This window comes from Ovis aries, chromosome 1 (assembly GCF_016772045.2).
Source record: "Ovis aries strain OAR_USU_Benz2616 breed Rambouillet chromosome 1, ARS-UI_Ramb_v3.0, whole genome shotgun sequence".
Classification (NCBI taxonomy): Eukaryota; Metazoa; Chordata; class Mammalia; order Artiodactyla; family Bovidae; genus Ovis; species Ovis aries.
The window spans coordinates 66,171,656-66,190,931 of record NC_056054.1 but is presented as its reverse complement, the minus strand read 5'-3'; the positions used below and the strand labels follow the sequence as shown (position 1 = coordinate 66,190,931).

The 19,276-nt window shown below is 38.1% G+C and overlaps 1 protein-coding gene across 10 annotated transcripts in view; it reads left to right on the top strand.

The window, feature by feature from the left end:
* Positions 1-19,276, top strand: part of KYAT3 (kynurenine aminotransferase 3) — a 78,443-nt gene that overhangs the window by 28,759 nt on the left and 30,408 nt on the right. For all 10 annotated transcript variants that reach the window (XR_009599703.1, XR_009599704.1, XR_006057922.1 and 7 more), the window contains 7 exons: positions 495-553; positions 1,220-1,364; positions 3,345-3,494; positions 10,779-10,865; positions 11,904-12,029; positions 12,125-12,245; positions 17,801-17,877. Coding sequence is in view for 7 of the 10 variants with exons in the window: in XM_060411545.1 (XP_060267528.1) it covers positions 495-553; positions 1,220-1,364; positions 3,345-3,494; positions 10,779-10,865; positions 11,904-12,029; positions 12,125-12,245; positions 17,801-17,877 (765 nt within the window). In the remaining 3 variants the exon portion in view is untranslated. The remainder of the gene's footprint in view (positions 1-494; positions 554-1,219; positions 1,365-3,344; positions 3,495-10,778; positions 10,866-11,903; positions 12,030-12,124; positions 12,246-17,800; positions 17,878-19,276) is intronic.

Genomic DNA, 19,276 nt, shown 5'->3' with positions numbered 1-19,276 from the left:
GTGATAGAACCATAATGTGGGGTTGTTGTAAATATTAATGGAGTTAATTATTTAAGACCCTTAGAACAGTGCCTGGTACACACTCAATAATGTTACCTATTATTACTATTATTTAGAACTCCTTATTGAGTAGTCTTGAAACCATCTGTTTTGGTGCTTCCTATATGCCATATAAGGAACTTACTTGGGAAAGTGTTGATCCCCCTGACCTAAAATGATCTTCAGAGCATGACTCAAGATATTGTTTTAACTGACTTATTTTTAGTACCATCATTGTTCTCTTTAGTACATTTCAGGCCTTTAAACTGATTTATTTGGAACAGTAGATGGGAGATGAATTCCTCTTGGGGATTTTTTAATGGCATCTAACATTTTCTCTATGGTACTGCTTTTTCTGTGGTGCCAGTAGGGAAAAGAAATAGTTGCCCATGATTTTCTGGCATTATTGTTTGATGAAAAAAAATTTAAAACCCCTTCAATTTTATATATTTCAGAAAATGTCTTTGAAATTCAAAAATGCAAAACGAATTGAAGGCCTTGATAGCAATGTGTGGTGAGTACCTTTACAGTGAACAGTAATAATTGGGTAAAGTTTTTTTGCATCCATTCATTGGAAATGGAAGTAATGATTCATACAGTTATTTATTCTCTTAGCCAATGTGCCAGTCCCTGTACTAGGCACTGGAAGTAGACAGAGAAGGGGACAAACTGGGTGATGACCTTGTGAAACTTAACCTTCTTAATCTGTGAACTTTTCCTGTTAGCTCTAGTCTCTAATGAGAGAACCTAGCAGCAGATGGTTGAGGAAAAAAAAAAAAAAAAGTGATTAAAATATGGGCATCATGGAACTGAGATTTGTAAGAAACATTAATTTTATCAGTTCAACCATCATTTTTCTATCCAAAGTCATTTTGTAGATGGTAAAATTGTCTTACTGGCTTCCCTGGTGGCTTGGAAGTGTTAGTCACTCACTCATGCCCAACTCTTTGCTACCCCCATGGACTGCAGCCCACCAGGCTCCTCTGTCCATGAGATTTTCCAGGCAAGGATACTGGAGTGGGTTGTTATTTCCTTCTCCACGGCAATTGTCTTGAACTCATTAATTTTATTTTGATCTATAAGACTAAACAATCTATTTTTTAGTTTTATAAAACTATGAGGTATAAAAAGCTAACTTTGTACTCATAGTTCTTACTAATACTCGTCTTTTTTATCTCAGGATTGAATTTACCAAACTGGCTGCAGACCCTTCTGTTGTGAATCTTGGCCAAGGCCTTCCAGATATATCCCCTCCTGTATATGTAAAGGAAGAATTATCCAAGATTTCAGCAATTGATAATTTGAATCAGTACACACGGGGCTTTGTAAGTATATGAGCACCGTGTGTGGTGTGAGCGTGTATTTTGTATCATGTTGTGTATGAATGTACTTCTGTCACTTCTCTGTAATTGGCTTTCTGTAACCAACTATCCTAACCTGATGGACAAAGGGACCCCCACCCTTGCCCTTATATCCGAGGATAAGCTGTCCCCTAATTCCAGCTTCTCCACAGTCCTGTCTTGGCCCCTCCTTTACTACTATTCCAGGATGGGGTTCCCATGGCAACAAAGGAAGGAGACTATTCACTTGAGACATGTTTTCTCTCCTTTCATACTTAAGCAGCCTCATCACTGGTCTCTTCATTAATATCATCTATTTCCAACTAGTTACTTTCTCTCTGCCTCAGCCCAACTTCATCCTTCTTGCTACAATGCCTGCTATAGCCAGAGAGTTCCCAGGTTCTACCAAAAAAAAAGTACCACAACTTACTAAATGAATTGAGCAGAGCTTTGGGACACAAGGCCAATGTACAAAAATCAGTTGTATTTCTGTTGTACTAAAAGTGAAGTTAAAAAGTAAAATTATTTAAAATGCCATTTACAATAGTATCCAAACACACTGAAATTTAGAACTGATTTTTTAAAAGATGTATATACAACGTCTGTTCACTGAAAACTACGTCACTTTGCTGAGAAATATTAAATGATACCTAAATAAATGGAGTGATATATGATGTTCATAGATTGGGAGACTAAGTATGGTAAGGTGTCAGTTCTCCCTAAATTGATCCATGACAAAGAGTGGCAAGCGATGGTCCATGGGCCAAGTCCAACCAATCCCTGACTTTGTAAGTAAGGTTTTATTGGAACAAACCTATACCCATTATTCATAGATTTTCCAGCTTTTGTGAATATATATGAGTGTATGTACGTGTGTGTGTTTATATTGGTGTAGCAGTGGGGACGGGGTTGCAGTGTCAGCAGGCTGTGGACGTTGGTCACCTCAGGGGACAGGAAGTAAGAGATTTTGAGGAAAGATAATTTTTCTTTATGTATCTGTTGCCTAGTTTTACTGATTGTATGAATCATGAGTCACTTTGTAATTAAAAAATTTAAACACAAATCCTTATTACTGTAAGGACAGATGTATAGTATTTATAATTGCTTTCATATCACCCTTTGCTAGAATTTGTTAAACTTGATATTAAAATGAATTCGAAGAGAATTTTGGATTTCTGGGAGGGGTGACAACTGTCTCTTGCTTCTCTTTCAACAATTTGTGTATATTTTTTTACCTTCTATTACTAATTACAACCAGCTTCTCTCATACTATAATACTTCCTAATTTCAAAATATGAAAAATGTGCTCTGGCTTCACTTTTATTGGTTTTAACCAGGTAAGGCTCTGGGACATACATGCCACTGTTCCAAAAGAAATAAAAAGATGACAAGTAAATACATCCTTAACAAAAAAATTCCTCCTTCTCTTTATATGAACTGGCATGGACAACTTAGAGGGAGCCATACTCTTTTACCTCACCAACCTAGGATATATCTAAGCAATCTCCCTCTTCTCCTGCATCCTGACCCAGTTTATTACTCCAGAGCCGGGTGCTTTCCTAACAAAGTCACAAGACCTGCACTTGGACACTTACTAATATTTTCTGCAAATGACTGAAAATCAAGGTGGTTACTGAAAGCAAAAAGAGGATGCAGACGCTGGACAGAAAAAAAACAAATATCAAGATATCAGATAACAAAGCTGATACCTTGAAATTTTGTATTCAAAAATCAGTCATTTAATAGGGAAGTTTTTAATCATTAGCAAATCATCATAACCATTCATTCAGGAACCCTCTGAAAATAAGGGGAATAATTTTTTTTAATTTGTTGCCATAAAAATACACATTAGAGAATTGTAAAACCTAAATGTTAAAAATTTTTAACATTTCAGAGCCAAACTATCTCAAAGAAGTAGGTCTCATAATTAAGTTCAAGGTTTTGTTCTTCCTTTTCGCTCAACAGGGTCATCCATCGCTTGTGAAAGCTCTGTCCTGCCTATATGAAAAGTTTTATCACAATCAAATCAACCCAAATGAAGAAATCCTCGTGACAGTCGGAGCATATGGGTCTCTTTTTAACGCCATTCAAGGACTGATTGATGAGGGGGATGAAGTGAGTGCATTAACGTTATCGTGCTGCCTTTATTAATCACTATCGTTTGTCTTGCTTTTATTTTCACTTTTTTTATGCTCTTTTAAGTGTTTTGCAAATATAGTACGTATTCAGTCAAATTCACAAAAAACTGTTAAGTACAACTTAGTAAATGTTTACATGTATGTGTGTATATGTTTGTCTGCCTGTAACCGCAAACCAGAGAAAGATACAGTACATTTCCAGCAACCTGGAAGGCTCCCTTTTGCCCCTTCCCAGTCTGTATTCTTCCAGAGGTAACAGTCTTCTGTGTTCTGTCACCAGAGATTCACTTTACTAGCTCTTTAACCTGAGGTAATAGAATCATACGGTATATACTCTTGAGTCTGACGTCTCTCATTTATCATTTTGTCTGTGAGATTCATTCACTTCTGTTGCATGTTGTTTGTTCTTCTGTTTACAGCCCATTTACATAAGGGCAGGTAAAAGAGGCTAGCAGTAGTACGGGAAGATGAATCTTAGTTTTCGCTGCTAAAATAACTTTTAAAACTCAGTCAACAAGTATTTGGTCAGTATCTTTTTGTGCCCTGTATTGTTAGCAGCACCATGTGAGGGATATATAACAAGACAACTGAGTGACTTTTTAATTTAGTGAAGTGATATAAAACCTGCTTCAGCACTGACCTCAGTAGCTCTGCTCCTGCTTCCCCATTATCAGTCCAGGACCCTTGCTTTCATATTTAGTCACCTCTTCCATTTATTCAAAATTTATTGAGGATATGCTACACAATGTGGGTGGGAATAAAAGCTATATATGACAAACCCACAGCAAACATTATCCTCAATGGTGAAAAATTGAAAGCATTTCCCCTAAAGTCAGGAACAAGACAAGGGTGCCCACTTTCACCACTACTATTCAACATAGTTCTGAAAGTTTTGGCCACAGCTATCAGAGCAGAAAAAAAAATAAAAGGAATCCAAACTGGAAAAGAGGAAGTAAAACTCTCACTGTTTGCAGATGACATGATCCTCTACATAGAAAACCCTAAAGACTCCACCAGAAAATTACTAGAGCTAATCAATGAATATAGTAAAGTTGCAGGATATGAAATCAACACACAGAAATCCCTTGCATTCTGATACACCAATAATGAGAAAGTAGAAAAAGAAATTAAGGAAACAATTCCATTCACCATTGCAACGAAAATAATAAAATACTTAGGAATATATCTACCTAAAGAAACTAAAGACCACCTATATAAAGAACACTATAAAACACTGGTGAAACAAATCAGAGGACACTAATAGATGGAGAAACATACCATGTTCATGGATCAGAAGAATCAATATAGTGAAAATGAGTATACTACCCAAAGCAATCTACAGATTCAATGCAATCCCTATCAAGCTACCAGCGGTATTTTTCACAGAGCTAGAACAAATAATTTCACAATTTGTATGGAAATACAAAATACCTCAAATAGCCAAAGCAATCTTGAGAAAGAAGAATGGAACTGGAGGAATCAACTTGCCTGACTTCAGGCTCTACTACAAAGCCACAGTCATCAAGACAGTATGGTACTGGCACAAAGACGGAAATATAGATCAATGGAACAAAATAGAAAGCCTAGAGATAAATCCACACACCTATGGACACCTTTATCTTTGACAAAGGAGGCAAGAATATACAATGGAGAAAAGACAATCTCTTTAACAAGTGGTACTGGGTAAACTGGTCAACCACTTGTAAAAGAATGAAACCAGAACACTTTCTAACACCATACACAAAAATAAACTCAAAATGGATTAAAGATCTAAACGTAAGACCAGAAACTATAAAACTCCTAAAGCAAAACATAGGCAAAACACTCTCCGACATAAATCACAGCAGGATCCTCTATGACCCACCTCCCAGAATACTGGAAATAAAAGCAAAAATAAACAAATGGGACCTAATTAAAATTAAAAGCTTCTGCACAACAAAGGAAACTATAAGCAAGGTGAAAAGACAGCCTTCGGAATGGGAAAAAATAATAGCAAATGAAGCAACTGACAAAGAACTAATCTCAAAAATATACAAACAACTCCTGCAGCTCAATTCCAGAAAGATAAACAACCCAATCAAAAAATGGGCCAAAGAACTAAATAGACATTTCTCCAAAGAAGACATACAGATGGCTAACAAACACATGAAAAGATGCTCAACATCACTCATTATCAGAGAAATGCAAAACAAAACCACAATGAGGTACCATTCACCCCAGTCAGAATGGCTGCGATCCAAAGTCTACAAGCAATAAATGCTGGAGAGGGTGTGAAGGAAAGGAAACCCTCTTACACTCTTGGTGGGAATGCAAACTAGTACAGCCACTATGGAGAATGGTGTGGAGAGTCCTTAAAAAATTGGAAATAGAACTGCGATATGACCCAGCAATCCCACCGCTGGGCATACACACTGAGGAAACCAGAATTGAAAGAGACACATGTACCCCAGTTTTCATCTCAGCACTGTCTATAATAGCCAGGACATGGAAACAACCTAGATGTCCATCAGCAGGTGAATGGATAAGAAAGCTGTGGTACATATACACAGTGGAGTATTACTCAGCCATTAAAAAGAATACATTTGAATCAGTTCTAATGAGGTGGATGAAACTGGAGCCTATTACATGGTTACAAGAGGAAGAAGTGATGAACTCTGCTAATATAGGTCCAGAAAGCTCCAGAGAGGTGTTGGGTAAGCCAAGTCTGAGGAATGAATATTTGCCGTGATCTGTATTGTTGATTCCCTTCTTTGAACTCCCCCAGCACTTTTGTGTGTGTTTGTGTGTGTGTGGCTGCACTGGGTCTTCGTTGCTCACTGCAGGCTTTCTTTAGCTGTGGTGAGCAGGGGCTAGTCTTCGTTGTGGTGTGTGGGCTTCTCATTGCGATGGCTTCTCTTACTGCAGAGCAGGGGCTTCAGTAGTTGTGGCGCAGGAGCTTCATTGCTCCAGGGCACATGGGATCTTCCTGGACCAGGGATCAAGCCTGTGTCCCCTTGCATTGGCAGGCAGATTCTTAATCAGTGAGCCATCAGGGAAGTCCCGAACCACCACCACCCTCCCAGTACTTTATCTGTACCTCCTTTACGAAAGATACCTCTGTGACTTTGTGTTACCTTTTCTTTTATATCTCTATTCCCTCTGCTCTGCCAAACAATGAGTTACTTAAGGAATCATGGTAAGGAAGTATAGTCATACTCTCATATATATAATTTCCTTTATTCCTATAAAATAGCTAAAAGTTTCAGCTCAGGCTTTGATTGTGTTACTCCTTTGCTGCTTCCTCCTTCTCTGCTTCCTCCTTCTCTGCACTCTGTTGGTTGTCCCAAGGCTCAGCCCTTTGCTGTCTTTTCTCTATTCTTCTTCACTGATCAACTTATCTAATATTTTGAAACCACAAACATTACTTTGCATCATATAGGCCTGTTATTTTCCTTATAATGTTTATTACTATCTGAAATTATCTAATTTACTTCCTTGTTTCTTATTTATTATGTCTCTCTCTGTAGAATATAAGTTCCAGGAAAATTAGTTTACTGTTGAGGAGCCAGCACTTGAGTGCTTGGTAAATATTCTTCAAAGAGAGAGGGGAATCATTTCCATTGTAAAAATAAGGAAATTTCAGGGAAGAGTATCAGGTATATTCTCATTTCCACCTCGCTGCCTCCCCCGTTTCCTTTCCTTCATCGAGCTCTCACTTCATACCAGGCACTGTGTCTCATCAGGGCTGCAAAGACGGGTCATCTTAGTCCCTAAGAATTTCACAGTCTAATGAACTTGAGGAAAACATCCATTCTGGCTCATGTCTTGTCCTCTGCGATACCCAAAACCTAACATAGCACGTTGTGTAGAAAATATTCAGTGTGAATTAGATGACTAGTACAAACAAAGGGACTTTAGAATGTAAGGGCCTCCTATAACTCCAGTGAGACAAGTCTTGAACAGGAAATATAAATAGTAAAAAGTAGAAATTTAGGATGATAATTAGGTGCCATGAATTTAATCAACACAAACTTAAAGGCAGTTTAATGTTCAGTTCAGTTACTCAGTTGTGTCCGTCTTTGCAACCCCATGGATGGAGCACGTCAGGCCTCCCTGTCCATTGCCAATTCCTGGAGTATACTCAAAACTCATTTCCAGTGAGTCAGTGATGCCATCCAACCATCTCATCCTCTGTCATCCCCTTCTCCCACCTTCAATCTTTCCCAGCATCATGGTCTTTTCAAATGAGTCACCTCTTCGCGTCGGGCGGCCAAAGTATTTGAGTTTCAGTTTCAGCATAAGTCCTTCCAATGAATATTCAAGACTGATTTCCTTTAGGATGAATTGGTTGTATCTCCTTGTAGTCCAAGGGGCTCTCAAGAGTTTTCTTCAACACCACAGTTCAAAAGCATCAATTCTTTGGCGCTCAGCTTTCTTTATAGTCCAATTCTCACATCCATACATGACTACTGGAAAAACCATATCCTTGACTAGACTTTGCTGGCAAAGTAATGTCTCTGCTTTTGAATATGCTGCCTAGGTTGGTCATAACTTTCCTTCCAAGGAGTAAACATCTTTTAATTTCATAGTTACAGTCACCATCTGCAGTGATTTTGGAGCCCAAAAAAATAAAGTCTGTCATTGTTTCCACATCTGTTTGCCATGAAGTGAAGGGACTGGATGCCATGATCTTAGTTTTCTGAATGCTGAGCTTTAAGCCAACTTTCACTCTCCTCTTTCCATCAAGAGGCTTTTTAGTTCTTCTTCACTTTCTGCCATAAGGGTGTTATCATCTGCATATCTGAAATTATTGATATTTCTCCCGGCAATCTTAATTCCAGTTTGTGCTTTATCCAGCCCAACGTTTCTCGTGATGTACTCTGCATAGAAGTTAAATAAGCAGGGTGACAATATACAGCCTTGACGTACTCCTTTTCCTATTTGGAATCAGTTTGTCATTCCATGTCCAGTTCTAACTGTTGCTTTCTAAACCTGAATACAGGTTTCTCAGGAGGCAGGTCAGGTGGTCCAGTATTACCATCTCTTTCAGAATTTTCCACAGTTTTTTATGATCCACACAGTCAAAAGCTTTGGCATAGTCAATAAAGCAGAAGTAGATGTTTTTCTGAAACTCTTTTGCTCTTTTGATGATCCAGTGGATGTTGTTACTTTGATCTCTGATTCCTCTGCCTTTTCTAAAACCAGCTTGAACTTCTGGTAGTTCATGGTTCATCTATTGTGAAGCTTGGCTTGGAGAATTTTGAGGATTACTTTACTAGCATGTGAGATGAGTGCAGTTGTGCCATAGTTTGAGCATTCTTTGGCATTGCCTTTCTTTGGGATTGGAATGAAAACTACCTTTTCCAGTCCTGTGGTCACTGCTGAGTTTTCCAAATTTGCTGGCATATGGAATGCAGCACTTTCACAGCATTCTCTTTTAGGATTTGAAATAGCTCAGCTTGAATTCCATCACCTCCACTAGCTTTGTTCGTAGTGATGCTTCCCAAGGCCCACTTGACTTCACATTCCAGGATGTCTGGCTCTAGGAGAGTGATCACACCATTGTGATTACCTGGGTTTTGAAGATCTTTTTTGTACAGTTCTTCTGTGTATTCATGTAGCCTCTTCTTAATATCTTCTGCTTCTGTTAGGTCCATACCATTTCTGTCCTTTATTGAGCCCATCTTTGCATCAAATGTTCCCTTGGTATCTCTAATTTTCTTGAAGGGATCTCTAGTCTTTCCCATTCTATTGCTTTCCTCTATTTCTTTGCATTAATCACTGAGGAAGGCTTTCTTGTCTCTCCTTGCTATTCTTTTGGAACTCTGCATTCAAATGGGTGTATCTTTCATTTTCTCCTTTGCTTTTCACATCTTTTCTTTTCACACTATTTGTAAGACCCCCTCAGACAGCCATTTTGCTTTTTTGCATTTCTTTTTCTTGGAGGTAGTCTTGATCTCTGTCTCCTGTACAATGTCACAATCCTCCATCCATAGTTCATCAGGTACTCTGTCTATCAGATCTAGTCCCTTAAATCTCTTTCTCACTTCCACTGTAAGGGATTTGATTTAGGTCAGAACCTAAGTGGTCTAGTAGTTTTCCCTACTTTCTTCAGTTTAAGTATAGACTTGTAAAATTATACATTGTTGCCAGATTTTTCATAAGCAGTTTGAATATATATATACACACACACACACACATATATATAAGGTACCGTAAAAGATGTTTGTACTCTTTAGTAGTAACAAGCACTAAAATGGAGAAACTATGTAGTCACTAATTCACATTGTACTGTTATTTATACAAACTATAACAAAATTATCCTAGAATTCAGTAGACTCTCAAATAGCCATTAAAACAATGCATTAAAACTAAATAATATTAAATGTTTTTGTGAAGTATTGCTACATGTAAAAAAGACAGAAAAACTCAGTGTCGACAATGGATATATATCGTGTTTAAACGCGTTATAGAAAAGCAGAAAGTCAGGGATACTAGATCCAGACTGGCATATTGCAGACAAGATACCAAATGGACAGGTTAGTCTGGCCCACTGACCTGAGATACAGGCCATGAGTAGATTGAGAGAGCCTGTAGTACCTACAGGACCTTGTAGGGGAAAAGGAGCTAGGAAAAAAGAATCCAGATATGTCACCTGGAAGGAAATTGTGGGTATCAGACATTAACAGTAGCATCCTGTCTTCTTGCATTCTCTGTTTGGGGATGTTTTTGAAAAAGAAACATCTTTGTTGTTGTTCAGTCGCGCAATCGTGTCCAACTCTTTGTGACCCTATGTGCTGTTGCACATCAGGCTTCCCAGTTCTTCTCTCAGTATAATACTTAGAAATTACTACTCCGCCATAACAGAGAGCATCCCTGCAGTGCTCTCTTCCCTTCTGGTCTTGCTGTGCTGCTGATTGTTTATATTCTAATTTGAAATTTAAACTCACTGTTTTTGGCTAGATCATCCCTTTGAGAATGTAATGAGAGCTATGGACTCTTTTCCCATAAAAATAAACCTATGCATGTAGAAAATTTTGCATACAGTTTGAAGGGTCCCACTGCAAGCCTATCCACAGAGCTCCCTAGGAAATCAAGGGGTCCAATTAAGGCTCCTGATGAGTTTGTTCCCAAGGTCTTTTCACTCAGGTGTGTGAAGACAGAGCCTGCTTTCTTCGCTGCTGTATCTTAGCATGTTGTATGCTGCTTCACACATTGTACATACACAGTATTTGTTAAATGGATTAATTATTGATAGATTCGTTATTTGGTTTGATTCCAGGTCATAGTGATAGTGCCTTTCTATGACTGCTATGAGCCCATGGTGAGAATGGCTGGAGCAACACCCGTTTTTGTTCCCCTGAGATGTGTAAGTCTGCCCCTATGATTTACGTTTTTTAAAAAGTTTTGAAAATGCCAATTACTTTGTTGCCAGTAAAGTTTCTACTTTGATTACGTTTCGGGATTTACTGTATATCTCTACCATGACTGAAGGTAACAGCTATTTAAGGGGGGATTTTTACTACTTCATCATATGTTTGCCATGTATCTAGCAGCTTCTACCTTGTATGTAATACTATTTTTTGTGGTTATGTATCTCCCCTACTGACTGAGCACCACCAGGTCAGAGACCATTTCTGACTCACTGTTATCGCTCTAGTCCCCAGTGACTAACAGTGCAGGGTATGTGCTGGTAATCATTAAGTCGTGGCTGACTCTGTGACCCCACAGATCGTAGCCCTCCAGGTTCCTCTCTCTATGGGATTTTTCAGGCAAGAGTAGTGGAGTGGGTTGCCATTTCCTCCTCCAGGGGATTTTCCTGACTCAGGGATTGAACTCGGGTTTGCTGCTTAGCAGGTTGATTGTTTACCATTAAACCCCCTGGGAATCCCAGGGTGTGTGCTGAGTGTTCAATAAATACTTACTCAATTCTGAATGAAATGTTTTGTAGTTTTCACTCTACTTTTATCTTTAGGAATATAATATAGTTTCATTGTCTTTTTAAAAAGTCTTATTAAAACAAGTAACACACTAAGGTGAATCACAGAATCTTCTATTAGCCTTATAGAATCAGATGTGTTAACCATAGCTCTTAACCATAATCAGACGTGTTAACCATAACCATATAGCTGGCTTCTCTGAAGGATTTTAGGCACTTTTACAACTGTTAATGTTGACAGAGTTCATGTCTCCATTTAACAGGTATGAGCATGGGACTCAAGTCCTGTTGGGCTCTTAAGGCAGAAGTAAATCTTAGTTATTTTTGTTTCTTTTCTTTGTTAGTTATCTATTAAGTTACCTTTGCCATGCCTTTCTCTACTTTTTTTTTCCTTATCAGGTTATTTATTTATAATACAGCAAACATGAATTAACTGAATTAAATCACATCTTCATTCTTCATGCTTAGAAACCTGTTGATGGGAAAACATGCTCTAGTTCTGACTGGACCTTAGATCCTCAAGAACTGGCAAGCAAATTTAATTCCAAAACCAAAGCTATAATACTAAACACTCCGCATAACCCCCTTGGCAAGGTGAGTCTTTGATCTCTTTATGCATCTTCTGATCCGCCATTCTCTCACACGTTGAATAATTGGCTCTGCTCTTTTGTTTCCTTTCATGTGTGTAGGTGTATACCAAAGAGGAACTCCAAGTAATTGCCGACCTTTGCATCAAATATGACACACTCTGCATCAGTGATGAGGTTTATGAATGGCTTGTATATACTGGAAACAAGCATTTTAAAATAGGTACCAATTATTACATAGAGTCACAGATCTAATCGTGTTTGGACACATGTGGAATATCTGATTGGAAAGGATCCCAGAACAGCTTTAGAATAGTCTTTGTAATGGGTAGATGTCTGTGAGCACTTAAAAACGGAACTTGAATGAATGATGTTTGAGTGGATTTATGAACAGGTTGAAGGACAAACAGTACAAACTTAAGAGACGAGATTTTAGATCACAGTATACAACTAGGAAACCAGAGAAGTAGTACTTTTGCCTTTATTCTTAGCTTTTTTTTTTTTTCCCCCAATAATCTAACTATTACTTTGTATATAAGACATAGGGAACTTTCTCATTCCTGAACTGGTCTGTCTCTACTAAGGGAAATGCTGAAATGCCAGATGAACAGGAAAGAAATTGCTGTGACAGTAAGGTATTGCTGCAATGGATTTCACCGTTACTTCTCCATCTTGGGCTTCCCCAGTGTCTCAGTGGTAAAGAATCTGCCTGCAATGCAGGAGACGTGGGTTCAATCCCTGGGTCAGGAAGATCCCCTGGAGGAGGGCATGGCAGCCCACTCCAGTATTCTTGCCTGGAGAATCTTGTGGACAGAGGAACCTGGTGGGCTATAGTCTATAGGGTCATAAAGAGTTGGACATGACTGAAGTGACTGAGCGTACACACACACATACCCCACCCCCGGCCATCTCACAGATACCATGGTGTCTTCTGGGGTGATCCAAACTTATATCAACTATCGGGTTATAACTGTGCTTCAGTCTTTGGGTCTTTGTACCCCTTCCTATACTTGGAAACACTTTTCCCTCAGATATCCAAACGACTCAGTGTCACCTCCCTGGGGGTCTTTATTCAGTTTTCTTATTTTATGACCACAACATTTAAGGTTTAAACCTCTCTGTATTTTCTTTGTCCTTTTTCTGTTCTTTTGTTTTATTTTTTTGGCTGTGATGTGTCTTTGTTGCTGCACTCAGGCTTTCTCTAGTTACAGTGAGTCAGGGCTACTCTTCATTGCGGTGTTCAGACTTCTCATTGCAGTGGCTTCTTTTGTTGCAGAACAAGGCTGTAGAATGCAGACTCAGTAGTTGTGGCACATGGGCTTAGTTGCACTGAGGCATGTGGGATCTTCCTGGACCTGGGATCGAACCCATGTCCCCTGCATTGCAAGGAGGATTTTTAACTACTGGACCACCAGGAAAACCCTTCTGTCCTGTGTTTTCCTGTATAACAAATATCAGGATCTATATATTTTTACTTCTAACCTGCAAGGAGGTAGGAATTTTTAAATGTTTTGAGCTCTTCTGAATCCTCAGTTCCCAGAATAGGGTCTTGTGCATGGTAGACAATCAGAAAATAATTGTTGAATAAAATGAATAGGAAGTATGAAAGGATGAGGGAAGAATAACTAATATCACTGGCAGGAACCAATAAATTTTAAAATTAGTGTACTTATGCATAAATAGTTGTTGAACACATCATAATTATCCGTGGTAAATTGCAAACTGCTGTGGAGACACAGAGGAGATCAACAAAGTGGGCAAAGATGGAATTAGTCAGAGAAGTAGAAAGAAAATTCTTCTCAGATAAACTTGTGTACTAAGGTGAGACAACATGAAAGATCAAGATATACTTAACTGGCTTATAAGAGTGTGTTGTAACTGGCACAGATGAGAATGGAAAAGTAGGGTGATTCTGAAGGACTTTATATATGAGTAAAAAGAATTTAAATTTCATTGAGGGGGGGCCAATGGTTCTTAAACTTTTATTATATATTAGTGATAGAGTATCATGAAGTCACAATGTTCACATGATGAATTAGTGACCATATATATTGTATTTCATCATGAAGCTAGAGGTAATTTTCCTAACAGAAATTCAATAATTAGAAGTCAATATAAAAATCACAAATCTGTGTGTATTTGCCTGTAACAAAGTGTTATTGAAATAAATACATCTGAGTTTTTCTGATTTTTGCCATTATTGTTCATTTCCTGATGCTTATTTGTTTCACTATTGGTAGCATTCACCATCAGATAACCAGTTATTGTTTTAGTTACTAAGTCATGTCCAACTCTCTTTTTGTGACCCCATGTGCTGTAGCCCACCAGAATCTTCTGTCCATGGGATTTTCCAGGGAAGAATGCTGGAGTGGGTTGCCATTTCCTTCTCCAGGGGATCTTCCCAAACCAGGGATCAAACCCATGTCTCCTGCCTTGGCAGGCTGGTTCTTTACCACTGAGATAGCCAGTAGCAGTTTGAAGTGGTAAAGAAAAATTTGTGGAAAACTTAAAGTCGATTTTTTCAAGCTCTATTAAAAAAACTCAATAATTAATTTGATCATTAGGGTACCAGTGAGCGTACTTTGAGAACAGCTGCAACAGGCAATGACGAGGTGTGATAAGACAAGGTAATTGGTTCTGTATTGGATTTGTTTTATAAAGGTAAGAACCAGCTGCAGGTGAGGATTTTAAGTCAGCTCCCCTGGCAGTGGAGATCATATGCTGGGGTTGTTTAGAAGTATAAACTGTAGGGCGCAGAATATAGCATTTGAAGGTGGGAAGGCAAGCAAGTATGATTCTGAGATCTCTAGCCTGGACTACTCAGCAGTGATGAGGCCTTAACCAGGGATGGAAATGGAAGGAGACAGGCCTGTGGGAAGAGCTGAGCAAAGGAAATTCCTGCTTCTCATGCTAAGTTTCAGTGTCTTTGAGACATAGAGGAGGAGATGTCTACAGATAAGTAGAATTATAGGCCTGATTGTCAGGATCAAATTGTGAAGGGATTCATTTTTGACAGTCATCAAAATTTTGTTGATAGTGGAACACATGGAAGACAATGTATCTTCTAAGGGAGAATATATAAACAAAGAACAGGGCCAGAAATTTATAAGGTATAGTGTCTTAGCACAGCCCCTTTTGTTATTTGTCAAAATTGCATCAGAGTTGACCTTTCCATATCTTGTTGATCTCTATCTCAGGTCATTAACTACTCCCCAGTTGAAAATCAAACCAACATGGACAATTACATTTTTTGATAATTTTTTTAAGATTAAGTAGAAAGAGAAAGAGGCATCTATCTAATGAATAAATATAATTTTATGCTTAACATTTTGTACATTTTACAAATGTTCATGTCTATGGAATAACTCAAAGCTTTTACATTTTATTTAACTCAGTTTAGCAATATTCTTTTCAAAACATTGCTTTAAGTGATCTTGAAACTTATTGTTTAAACCTTATTTTATAAATACTTCATGGTAAAAGTGTAAATGGTATTATTTGCTAAAGATATCAAGGCATATATTTTTAGCTCAGATTTTTTAGTTATAACAACTCAGGATGTTCAAACAAGAAAAAAATGAATTCATTATTCATTTCTGTTTCATTATCATTATTATTCATTTCATTATTCATTCTATTTCATTATTTAGAGAGTGCAAACATGTGAAAATGTATTCTGTTAAATATGATGGCCTTTGTTACATGAAAGTTATGAAATGGCTATTCCATCAATTTGCAGAGTGCAATAGTAGCTCTTTAATACAATGAGATTCTGCCCACACATCATGAAATTAGCATCACCTTCATGTCACAGAGACAGTTTTCCTAGGTGTAGCTTGCACTCTTCATCATGTCTCTAATCTTTATCTGACTTCTATTGAAGCCTAAGTCGCCTGTGAATAACTGTTATAGCTGCTGTGGTTGATTTAAGGAGGATGGGTCATACATGAGAAGTGCAAAGACCAGTTGCCTTTCATCTGTAACTGCAGGCTAAACTTACCAGTACTGGAACTAGATACGGTTTTTCTAAATCATCAGATCTGTAAAGACTTTTTTTTCTTTGTTGCTATGTGCACATGCAGTGTTGTGGTCATCTACTCTGTTTAACTTCTGTAGCTCCCCAGATCTCTGAGACGGAGAGGACGTGATTATCTAGATGTTCTTAAATTACTTGTGCTTCTGTGTGTTTAGTCACTAAGTTATGTCTGACTCTTGCAACCCCATAGACTGTAGCCCGCCAGGCTCTTCTGTCCCTGGGATTGTCCAGGCAAGAATACTGGAGTGGGTTGCCATTTCATTCTCCAGGTTTTAAATTACTTAGGACTCTTAATTGGAACTGTAGAATTTGTTCATACTGGGTCACATTCTTGACTCAAATGGTGTCTCCAGTTTTCAGTAAAATGACATTACATTCAACAAAAGAAACCTCTGTTCTGGAAGAGATTATACTAATACATTGGTATTTATATACTAATCCCTTGATATTTGGAAAATTAATATAGAATTCCTCATAAATTATTTAGCTGATCATCTTACTCCTTGAAAGAAAAAAAAAAAAGATTCTCTTTTATATGGCCAAAATAGCCATCATCAAGAAAATATTTAGCTTTTAAATACTTTAATTAGTTTTGATATTTTGTGAATGTAACCTACATTTGATGTGTACATAGTTTTTATTTACTTCATGTTTAACTTATTGTTAAAACTTGCTAGGCTTGTATTAGTTTGGGTAATTCTTATTTTCAAAGAATTTATTTCTAAGTGTTAATAACAGATGTTCCTGATTTGGAATATATATTATTACTTTAAAGGGAGTGATATTCTGCCTTATACATAGTTTAGATATTTCTGTGGTCAAATAGGAAAGTAAGACATCCATGTCCTTTGGAATATTTTGGAAGACTAGAAATGTCTCAAAACTTGAGAGGATATATCTTAGAATATTCTGTCTTCGAATGGACCCTCTAAATGTTTTTTTAATTTGTCCTTTTGGGATTTCTTTTTGGGTTTCACAGAGAATACAGTGGTAACTCTTCCAATTTATATGGCTTTCCTACCTTTATAAATATTGATGGATATTTCATGATAGGCTGAAATTGCATATGTTTACATTTTGGAACTTTCTTTAGCTACCTGATATCTTAGTAGACACTTTACTTGCTATGAGAAGATGACTTCAAGATATGTCATGGATTTACATCTTAGTGTGCTATTTCTAAAATACATACCCTCACTCTTGCACATGCCTGCAAACTGTGGGGCCTTCCCCAGAGTTTCTGAGGATCCAAGAATTTGCCTTTTTTATGACTTCCCCAGTGATACTGATATTGCTAGGTGGGAAATATATTTTAAGAACCACTGCCCTAGGAATCCTGTAGAAATAGACTCAGAAAATGGACAGAGTAGAGGTGAGCTAAACACTACCAGAACCACAACCAAAACTGGGCCACAGAACGATCGTGCTGGCCGCCAGCTGCCACTAACACTGAGGGCCGGATGCTGTTGCTCCCATGACCACTGCACTGAGCCGGCCCGGAGCGCTGCTGGCTGCGGCTTCTCACCATTCCTGCCCTAGGAGATGATTTTGCCACTTAAATGTTTTCAAGCTTGGTAACGTTTTCAGCTGAGTTTTGGTTATAGCTAAATTATCTCTTAAAAACCTATTGAAATAATTCTACTGCCTATATTATAAGGCATTTTTGTTTTTAGATTATACTGAGTATAGACTGATCATAAAGCAATTAACTAACCTTTTCCCCCCTTTTTTTTGCTATTCAGCCACTTTTCCAGGTATGTGGGAGAGAACAATAACCATAGGAAGTGCTGGAAAGACTTTCAGTGTAACTGGCTGGAAGGTAAGATGAAGAATTTAATTGTTTGAAAACAGGCACGTACCTTATTTCTTGTAGAGTTTTTTGCATGTTGCAAATGCATAAATACTCAGTTTATACAGGTTTTTATACTTACTGATCTGCTATCTTATTCAGTTTTCATGTTTTTATCCTTTTTGAGACATAATCATTCTTTTGAAAGTAAGAGAAATAGGGTAATTTTCTTATTTATAAGTAACCAACTGATGATACTCTTTTTTTTTAAAAATAATGTTTGGATTACTGTATATTAATTAAAAGGAGAAAAAATAATAGCTAATGGGAAGAACTGAACAAAAAAGATCTTCATGACACAGTTAATCACCATGGTATGATCACTCACGTAGAGCCAGACATCCTGGAATGTGAAGTCAAGTGGGCCTTAGGAAGCATCACTACAAACAAAGCTAGTGGAAGTGATGGAATCCCAGTTTAGCTCAGTAGCTCAGTCGTGTCCGACTCCTTGTGACCCCATGAACCGCAGCATGCCAGGCCTCGCTGTCCATTACCAACTCCCAGAGTCCACCCAAACCCATGTTCATTGAGTCAGTGATGCCATCTAACCATCTCATCCTCTGTCATCCCCTTCTTCTCCTGCCCTCAATCTTTCCCAGCATCAGGGTCTTTTAAAATGACTCAACTCTTCTCATCAGGTGGCCAAAGTATTGGAGTTTCAGCTTCAACGTCAGTCCTTCCAGTGAACACCCAGCACTGATTGCTTTAGGATGGGCTGGCTGGATTCCTTGCAGTCCAAGGGACTCTCAAGAGTCTTCTCCATCGCCACAGTACAAAAACATCAGTTCTTCTGCGCTCAGCTTTCTTTATAGTCCAACTCTCACATACAGACATGACCACTGGAAAAATCATAGCATTGACTAGATGGACCCTTGTTGACAAAGTAATGTGTCTGCTTTTAAATATGTTGTCTAGGTTGGTCATAACTTTCCTTCCAAGGAGTAAGCGTCTTTTAATTTCATGGCTACAATCAACATCTGCAGTGATTTTGGAGTCCCAAAAATAAAGTCAGCCACTGTTTCCACTCTTTCCCCATCTATTTCCCATGAAATGATGGGACCAGATGCCGTGATCTTAGTTTTCTGAATGTTGAGCTTTAAGCCAACTTTTTCACTCTCCTCTTTCACTTTCATCAAGAGGCTCTTTAGTTCTTCTTCACTTTCTGCCATAAGGGTGGTGTCATCTGCATATCTGAGGTTATTGATATTTCTCCTGGAAATCTTGATTCCACCTCATGCTTCTTCCAGTGCAGCGTTTCTCATGATATACTCTGCATATAAGTTAAATAAGCAGGGTGAAAATATACAGCCTTGATGTGCTCCTTTTCCTATTTGGAACCAGTCTATTGTTCCATGTCCAGTTCTAACTG